At 47.2% G+C, this 9,709-nt stretch overlaps 1 protein-coding gene across 1 annotated transcript in view; it reads left to right on the top strand.

The window, feature by feature from the left end:
- The first annotated feature begins 3,475 nt into the window (after positions 1 to 3,475).
- The window catches only part of Synpr (synaptoporin), a 181,192-nt gene continuing 174,958 nt past the window's right edge, over positions 3,476 to 9,709 (top strand). The window contains exon 1 of the mRNA XM_005409042.2: positions 3,476 to 3,758. Within this exon, the coding sequence (XP_005409099.1) occupies positions 3,735 to 3,758 (24 nt within the window). The 5' untranslated portion in view covers positions 3,476 to 3,734. The remainder of the gene's footprint in view (positions 3,759 to 9,709) is intronic.

Raw genomic sequence — 9,709 nt, 5'->3', positions numbered from 1 at the left:
TGACTGATAAAATGGAAGGTGAAGACAGTCTGAGTGGCTGCCTGACAAGAGTATTTGTTCTCTGATGACAAATGTGTGGGCGAATATCCAAATATCAGTCACTGTGTGGGCCCAGGGGAGCTGGGCCCTTAAGAAGCACAGGTCAGTATGGTTTGCGCAAAGAGCTCTCCATCATCTCTGACATGGCCTCCTCTCTAACGACGCTTCCAGAATGTTCCGAGTGAAAAGGAAAGACAGTGTATCCACTCGTACAAATGGATCACCTGTCCTTCATATGCCCCTGTTTCAAGGCTGAGTTCCTTTAATAAACTTAGGCTTCTTTTCTGCCGTCTGGAGCCTCACGTGCTCTCATGTTGGCTCACTGATTGATCGTTCGTTTATCCACCAGATATCTACTGAACACCTACTATGTGCCGAGGGCACTGAGAGGATCTTAAATGGATCCTGCCTTGGTAGAAGTCGCCACTGAGAGAAAGGAGATAATCGGTGAGCAAATGTGTAAGCAAGAGCTTATCAGGCAGCACAAAATGCAAAAATAATAATAACAATAATATCAATAAGTATGAAAAGAAACTGTGACACACTCAACCAGGAATACAAGATGGTGTAAAAGGGAGAGCCAGCCAGGGCAGGGAGAGGCTTTTTTGAGGTTAGGTGGGCAGGGAGAAGGACCCTGTGATGAGCAGGTAGCAGAGCTAGAGCATAAATGGCAGAGACACAGGACAAGGTCTAAGGAGAGGGTCTCCCAGGCAGGAGGCACAGGGAGAACCGAGTCAGAGCGGACCACATGGCTGACGGGCCGCGCAGGGGAGGGCTGGAACTGAACACAGCTGATGGAGCCGGATCACAAAGGCTTTGAAGGCACAGTAAAGAGTTCGGGTTCTCCTTTAAGCCGGCAGGGCAGCAGCTGAAGTATCTCTCTCAGGTGAGTGGCATGCTCTCACTCGTGCCTTAGGGCTCAGTGAGGGCTCTATCTGGAGAGGGACTGATAGCAGTAAGAGTGCAGGGGGTTCGTCCTGGGAAGACAGTGGCTGGGGTGACAGGCGAGACTTAGAGGATACAAATGTTTTGTCTGAAACAAAGTACAAGGCAGGAAACACAAACGTGACCAGAAGGTTGGACGGTACCTATTGGCATTAAAGCCTCCTCTACTCCAGGGGAACCGCGTCTCCTCTGGGGACCTTTGAGGAAATGCTTCGATTCAAACCTGAGAAAAACTGACACACAAAGAAATTCAGGGGCATGCCGAGGGCCACAGCGCAGATCCCTAGCGAACCCATGACTGGACTCATTCCTCCTTTCTCCGCAGGGCCTAAGTAAAGGGCCCACACCCATGTGAAACCCACAAGGCTGGGCACGGACCTTGCTGGGCTGGACAAGCTTGTGTCTACACAGGGGCGTGTCCGTGGTGTGAATTTACACAGTGCGAACAGCTGAGGAGTTATCACAGGCCCGTGTGTCCATACGCGGACTCACCGTACCCCGCAGACTGAGGAAATAAATGTCTAAGCACCTTCTCGGGGCAGCCAGGACAGCGCGGGTGGCAGCCGGATGACAGCACCCACGAGGGTCATGTCTCAGCTTTACTAATCGCCGCGCACGGACTTCCAGGAAGCCCCTCACTCCTGGGTCACGGCGTCCTCATCTCAGCTGGAACGGAAATGTAACTTTGTAGTTCAGGGAGGCCCAAGTCCGATGAAATATCAAAAATCGCTGTGACTGTCCCTGGAACGTGGTACATACTATTATGCAGGAGACAGTTTGCTTTCCTTGGCTGAAGTGGGCTCCTCATACTCGAGGGTAATGAGAATGACCTAGGGCCACCCTGAAGAGCTGCACAGCACGGCCCTGCCATACAGGTACAGCGCTGGCAGGAACCAGCCCCTCACCTCTGCACGAACTCTGCGCCTTCCCGCCACTGGCGGAAGCTGTGGCCCTCGGGGCCGTCACTGGACACTCCCGCGCTTGTTCCGCAGGTCCTGAGCGCTGAATGAGGTGCCTGGCGGTCTGCAGCCTTCCTGCTGTCTCTGCGTTGCTCGCTGGCTTCCCTCACTCCCCAGTCTGTTCTCTCTTGATGCGCAGTGACTTTCAGTGAGCTACACAGGTGGCTCGTGGTAGCGCCAATGTGGCTGCTGTAAACAGGGGTCACAGAGTAGGGAGAGCGGAGAATTTAAATACCCTGAAGGTTCACGCGTGAGGAACGAGGGGAGAAAGGAAGCCTAGTTTGCGTGTGAGTTCTGCCTTAGCTGTATTTTATTTCTTTTCCATACCTTCTCATCAACAGCACTATGCAGCGCGACTATGTCCATTTTACAGATGGCAAACTAAGGCTGAGACATTAAAGGGCTTCCTAGGTCATGTGACTAGCAAATGGAGGACCAGGACTAGATCCAGATTGCCTGACTCACCACCACTTTTTGTTTTTCTTTTTCGTTTTGGTTTGTTTGGTACCCTGCCTCTCCTCCCTCTCTGGATTACTGTGTGCACAGGAGAAGGGGCAGAGAGAGAGAGAATGGTGATGGTGGCTGTGTGGTAATGATAGTGGGGTGTGTGTGTGTGTGTGTGTGTACATGTGTGTGTGTGAGAGAGAGAGGGACAGGAAGAGAGAGAGGCCCAAAGACTCAAGACAGATTCCGGACTAGTAAGCGGCTACCCTAATACGCGAGTCTCAGCTGGGCCGTCACCTGCTGCACAGAAGGCACGGCAGACGCACCTGGGCCAGCACCTGTACGAGTGGGAGAGGACCCCGCCTCCCCTCCCCTCCCGGCCGCCTCCCCTCCCTGTGCCGTAGGGTGCTCCCTAGGGGATGCCATCCTCGGGATGCCAGCGTGAGGGGCATGCACCCTCCAGGAATTTGGTGCCAGCATCCCCAAAACACATCCCCTCAGGGTGCCGTGATTTCAGTGCCTGGGAGAGAACAAGCTCGACTCCTTTTTACAGAGGGAACAAAAAGATCCAACTCATTTAAACCTCTGAAACCTTTCTAATTTTGAGATTTTGCAGAAGGCTTTAAGTAGCACTTGTGTGATAAATGAGCACCCAAGTTATAATTTGTGCCTTCCACCATCTCTGGAGCCTGGAAATCCTGATTTCCAGTACCACCACCTTAATGATTATTTATGGACGGCGTAAGAATTCCCCAAATGGGGATCATGTTCATACCCATTCATTTCCATAAAAACAAGGGCAGTATTTTTTTGTAATAAACATGCCAACATTTACCTAATCTATGCAAATCTATTCATAAGGATTTTATAAAACCACTGCTTCCCCCTGGAACCTCAGCACACAAAATCCTGGCTCCTTTTCTCTCTCAGTTTGCCTTTAGGTGCTGTGGGTGAGGGAGGAAGGGGCTCTCCCAGGCAGCCCGCTGGAGCAAAGTGTTTCTGCACTTCCCGGAGCTCAGAGTGGCGCGCGCCACGGTGGGAGCGACCTCCCCACAAAGCAGGCAGCAGCTTACCCGCGGGAAGTATCAGCTTCCTGTGCTCGGCTGTGGGCTGTCACTGTCTACTAATACGACTGGTTTGCCATCTCTCCGCAAATAAGGCAGAAGCTGCTACCTGATTGGTATAACATCTCACTTTCCCTTCGCGTTGATTTCCTTGCTCTCCTCCTGTCTTCATAAAAAGAGGGACAAGTGGCTGGGGCTGTGGACAGAGAAGCTTCGTTTTTAGTATGAGACAATCTCTACTATCTTTCAGGAGAGGGAAGTTGGATTATCAATTCTTTTGTAAATGTGTATGGTGATATTTGCTCCGGTAAGTTTATATCTCTTGATTTATAGTCAGCTCTCTGTGTGTGTGTATGTGTGTGTGTGTGCGCACGCGTGCACAGGTACATTTGGGTTGTACACTTTTCTTTCCAAATATGATTTTTGATATCCTTAGTGATGTGTCTTTTTTTAAACTTTGCTTCCTTTATTCATATGTTTAAACTGAAGAGGCTGCGTTATGTGACAGTATGATGCTTACATTAGCTGTTGAAGGATGTGCTGGGTTTGCCTTAATGTAATGAGGAAACTGTTAAGCAAACTTCTATTTGGTTTTATAAAAATGAAATGTCATTCTACCTCAGCCCTCCTTGGGAGGATTTAATGTCCTAAGTACATTGATTTGCTACAAAATGCTGACCATCTTAAGGTTCTTCACCAGTGGCACAATAAGAACGTCTTAAACTCCATAAATAGCTACCAAATACTACTGTATGATGTGTTGAAAGATATGTACTAATTTCCTAAGGGCTTGCCCAAGGTAAAAGGACTGAGTTTGCCCTGATCTGGGGACACACACCTTTACAAGAGCTGGATTTTTATACAAAAAGTATTCAGATGCTTAAAGCCCATCTATTGCATTCTCTGAAAAGCTGCATTCCAAGTGGCTGATGCTTCTCCTTGGCCTTTCTTTGCATTATATATTTGTGCTACCATCTGTTAAATGCCCAGCCCCAGCTCTGGTATTTCTGTAGCTGAAGCTTATCAGGAGAAAAGTTGCTGTTATTAAATTCAAACTGGTGCAAGATGAGTCTGGCCACCTCTGTTTGGTAATGCTTGCTAAGTGTATTACCTGGTGATCCTCTGCGTTTCATTCTGAGACTACAAGATGGTCTGAATTCTTTGTCGTTAATTCAAAAGTCGGGAAGAAAGTCTATTAATATAATTATCCTAGACAGAGATGATAAGATGATTAACTAATTACGCTAATGGAAACAAACTGATGCTTTAAGCTTCTCTTTTTGTTACACAGTCAACAAATCTGTATGGCCTTTTTAATGGGGAAATGAACGAGAGGATATAACAAAAGTTAAAGGCACCAGGAAGGGGGCTCACAGTTTCTCAGAGATTTCAAAAGCAAAGTTGGGAATCGCACACACGCCTGGAGCTCTTAGGTATAAATTTTTTTTCAGAGCAGCAGCTTTCAGATACTGAAACAGTCTCAGGCAGCTCTTGGGAATAGTTCCGTATGTCTGGGAATGTACTGACCCATGTATCTGCCACCCTTGGGGCCTTCTGCAACCCACATGCCCTTTGCATGCTGGCATGAAGCTACTCATTCTGACAAGTGGACTGAAGTTTGATTAATCTAGCTCAGCCTCAATAGGAGGTAGATCCTACCTGAAGTTTTATATTGCTTTGTTATCGTTCCTGTAAGTCCGTTCATAATAGCAGCCTTGGACATCATGAACCCCTGCTGGAACCCCGTAATCCTTCGCAGAGAGTTGAGAAAACAAACACAACTTTCACTCAAGAGCTGCTGCCAGTTAGGGTCACATGAACTCACCCGTGTTGAGCTGCCCTGTCCCCTCCCCCCACACACATGCAATTTCCCAACCTCTCTTACTGACTTCAGCCACCGTCCTCCTTCCAAGGCCGGTTGCAGCAGGTTGTATGTGAAGCCGTTAGCTACAAGTGGAGCTATCATCTCAAGCTATTCCATACTGTAAATTAATGAAGCTTCAGAGGAGCAGCATTGGCAAGCAGACTGCCAGTTCATTGAAGAGCTTAGGCTCCCACAGGCTGGGCCCCACGGACTTGGGGAGGGCAGCCACACACCCGTGTCTTAAACAGCTCTGGGCCCTTGGCTTGTGTGAGGGCAAATGTGCACTGTCTTTCAAAGTCTCACTTCCGGAAAAGTCCAGAATGCCATGCCCAGAAAAGATGATGTAACCTATTCAGAGGAATTAAATCTGTGCACGTTGGGGAAAATAATAAGAGATGTTTTGAAAAAGTTCACAATGACATCATCTATTCTTTTTAGCAAAATGAAGAATGCAGTAGTTGTTTCCACTTTAAAAGTTCCCACTACATACCTGGCACTGTGCCAGGCATCTTACACGCTTGTCTCCTTAACCAGACAGTCACACTCTGAGGGAGGTAACATCAGTCCCCCATTTTACAGATCAGAGAATGGAGGCAGGGCAAGTGTGGAGCTTGGTCAAGGCCCCGCAGTATTGTGAACAGGACACGGAACCACGGCAGGTCCACTCTGGTTCGGGTTCTTCCTCTCTCCCTTTGCGGGGCAGGGTTGCTTTGTCTGTGAACCCACAACGAATTCCTAGGTAGGAAGGATCTGCAGGAAGTTACAACCATACTCTGTATTTCTATTAGCATCTCCCCCTTCTGATTCCACATCCTCCTTCTCACACTGTGCCTTTGTAACTGCGAGCTAATTACATGTTTAAAACTGAAGAACGTGCGTTTTATTTCTCCTCAATTTGTGCAGCTCCCAAGACGTGGATGTGATGAAAGTGAGCCTGCCTAAGAAGAGATAATATGCAGAGGTGACTGGAGGAAGGTAGTTTTTTAAATTGGCTGAAATAAACCTTTATCCTTCAGTCTTTTAAATTTAAAGTCAAAATAAAGATGCCAAAGTAGCTCAGAGATAGCAATATCTTAATGCAACTAGTTCATCACAGATACAGAACAGAAGAGGAAATTCCAATTGAATTGATGTATTTGCAGAGAACTCAATAGAATTTTCCCCTGCCTTTTACTCACACCCTCTCCCCAAGATCTTCATGCTGCGCCGTGGCAGGCTGGAAAGGGCTGAGGTGGCACTTGCCAGAGAATATTGCAAAGCACCTGGACCACCTGAGTAATTAAAAAAATGAGCACAGCTGTCGGTGAGGGAGCTCACAAGCACGGCAAAACAGAAATTGGGAGTCCTCAGATGCATTCCTCTGCACCTGAGCACTGAGCTCGCTTTCAAAATCCATTTGTGCCAATAAAACCCAGATGAATCTCACAGAGGAGAAATGTAAATAACACAGAAGAAATACGCTTGAAATTTCTCCTCCAGCCAGCTTTTAGTCTGGGTGGAGAGTGCACCAGGCTGGAAAAGGTTGTATTTCCTTCTCTCCCACGAATGGGAAACTATGAGAGAGAATTACGAGCGGCGAAAATGTTGCTGGACAGTGGAACCTAGCTCAGGACAACCCTGTTATATTTTACCAAAACTGGAAGAATCTTAAAACACTACTCACCCCAAAATGGGAGCACCATCAAGTTCTGAAGTGGGTGTCACAATATGGACTTCTTGATATGATCTGCTATATCTAATAAGCGATAGCTTTTGAGGTACTGCCTGTGTAGACACCTAGTTGATCAAAAAAAGTTCAGAATACAGCACACAATAAAGTGTGTTTCGAAGTCATAGTCATTTTTGTCAGAAACAAGCTTGATAACTCATTGATTCTACATTATCTCTTTCTTGTTCCTGAAAAAAAATATAATTGGGTGGTTTAATCAGAAAGGGTGGTATTAGAGCCATTCCTGACAAGGAAATTTAAATCTGTTTGCTTTTTCCAAGAATATTTATGGAGGTTCTTAATACACTGAAGGCTGTCAAATGAGAACATCTACTTTAATGAAATATGTTGTGCTCAACCACCGGACTCATCAAATATGTACAGACCTTTAAGACTAATCTTAGAAACAGTTTTATAAGGTGTATGATGTTTCAGCCTCTAGCCAGCAGGTTTTACCTTCTGCAAAGAGTTAACCAAATCCTAAACCCATCACAGTAGAGAGTATATCCCATCTGACCTATGTGTTCCTCTGCCATTTCTTTGGCTATGGGTGTGTGCACTTAAGTATACTGACCAAGAGTGCTTTAAAATAATCTGTTAGGTATGGAGAAAGTGGCTGATGTTAATCTACAGTGCGTGCTGGGCTGGTCTTGAACTTTTCACCAAACGTGCATGCTAGGCTGACGTGCAAATAGCGCTGGTGGTGCTGCTGCACCCTTGGAGGAGAAACTAAAACCCGTGAGTGTTCTGATCTTGAAATCAGTGCGAGAAGTGCTGTATTTAATCCTCTAGCAGAGGCTGTTGGTCAGCGGTGAGTCTTCAATGTTTACAGAGGAGGGCTGAGTGGAAAACAGGAGCACCTCAGGCTCTCCGCTGTGCAGACAGTGGGTCTGCATAACTGATATATTTTACAGTGATCATTCTTAAACGTAGATTCTAGCCAAGAATACTTACACTAAAAGCACTCAGGGGCAGCTCCAAACACATCCCTCTACGTTTCCAGAAAGCTGATTCCCAGCACAGGACAACCAGGTCACTAGGAGGCCTGGGGTGGCCAGCGTGGTGGGGACCAGGTCACTGCGCTCCGTGGGCGGAGCTGTGTCGGGCAAGAGGGGTTTCCCCTGCGAGGCCCCGGCGACGCCTATGGCCCTGCTTATGTAATACGAAATTCCTCCCGAGTTACCACACATTGTCACAGTGTAGACTTTCTAGCAAAAACATGACAAATATTTTAGGTTTAGTTTTATCTCTGGTAAAATGTGTCTCTGAGAACATGTATGGCTAATCTGAATTGTTACTGCAAAGACTTTAAGTCACCGTTTTGACGTCCACTTCTCGGTGATGAACCCGCATGTCCTTACTGGCTTTGGATCTCCATAAGGGAGTGAGTGGATAGGATTGTTCAAGACCTCTGCCGTTCAAGCCATCTTCCCACCGAACTGGTAGTAAAGGCGGTACAGTACTAAATGGGAAGGAGACTTGAGGGAAGGGTTGGGATGCTGACTTCCGTAGGTTATCCTTTCCCTGAACAAAAACTTAGGGATCCCTGCCACGTGCCAGGCACCGTGAGAGGCAGTGAGATTCGGGATGGACACAGAATCTAACATCCGCACTCCCAGAACTGAGGGTCTTCCGTTTCCACTTTCTCACCTAAATCTGTTTCCACCTCAGCACCCAGAATGTGTCTTCTTAAAGGCACAGTTGAACATTTTTAGGAAGTATGTGCTTTTGGTCTTATCTGTTCACGCTCAGTGAAGGAACGGAGTGACTCGCTGATTTACTGGTGCGATCCCTGTCTGCTGGAACGGAGAGGTCTGAAGCGGGAGCCGGGAGAGGCGTGCAGTGCTTGTGTCTTGTGAGCAGGATTTTCCACTCAGCCATTCTCAGATGTCACGGGCTCGCCTCACTGCTGCCCAGTGCTGGGGGAGGACAGAAAGGGGAGCCGCTTTGCAAGGGTAGAAAAGGAGGATGCAGGAGCAAACTGAGAAGCTGCCGAGGGGAACTAAGACTCTCCCCCGGCAATGCAGGCAGATCAAAGCTGCACTGTCCAGCTTTCCACGGGGAGTCACCCCTGCATCCACCAGTCAGCAGCTCTCTCTGCATCCGAGGCCCTCTTTACGCCATCTACAGCGCAGGACGCCAGGGCACAGGAAGTTCTGAGCCTCACAGAACTTCTAACAGACGTCAGTTTCTCAGTCCCAACACTGTTAATACCTTTGCCCACATCATCCGCAGCGGTAGGAGGGTCAGCCGCGATCTCGGCCTCCACCCACGCGATGTCAGTAGCAACTCCCACCCCAAGTTGGGACGAGAACCAAAATTACTTCCACACATTGCCAAATCACCTCTAGCTGAGAAGAGAATTATTGTACGAAACTTGGTAATTACCATCAGCCTAGAGTGTATCTTCTCACTGCATTTCTACTTTTCAGTTTTCAGATCCTGTGCTCCATGTTTTACCTCAGAAGTTTTAAGATGTTTCCCCCAAATGTTGTTACAGCTTGCCTAACAGAGACAAGGCATCTCTAGGTTATCGCTATTAGTATCCCCTACCTTGAATAATACTGCCACAACAGTATTTTAGTTCCTGAAATCAAAATAATATCTAAAAAGTATCATCCTTTTCACTTTATTTTTTATTTCTACTTTATGAAAAAATAAAACATATTTTCATATCCACATAATA

Source organism: Chinchilla lanigera, unplaced genomic scaffold (genome assembly GCF_000276665.1).
Source record: "Chinchilla lanigera isolate Chin_1 unplaced genomic scaffold, ChiLan1.0 scaffold00116, whole genome shotgun sequence".
Classification (NCBI taxonomy): Eukaryota; Metazoa; Chordata; class Mammalia; order Rodentia; family Chinchillidae; genus Chinchilla; species Chinchilla lanigera.
Note: the sequence above shows the minus strand (reverse complement) of the source record. Positions and strands in the feature narration are given on the sequence as shown.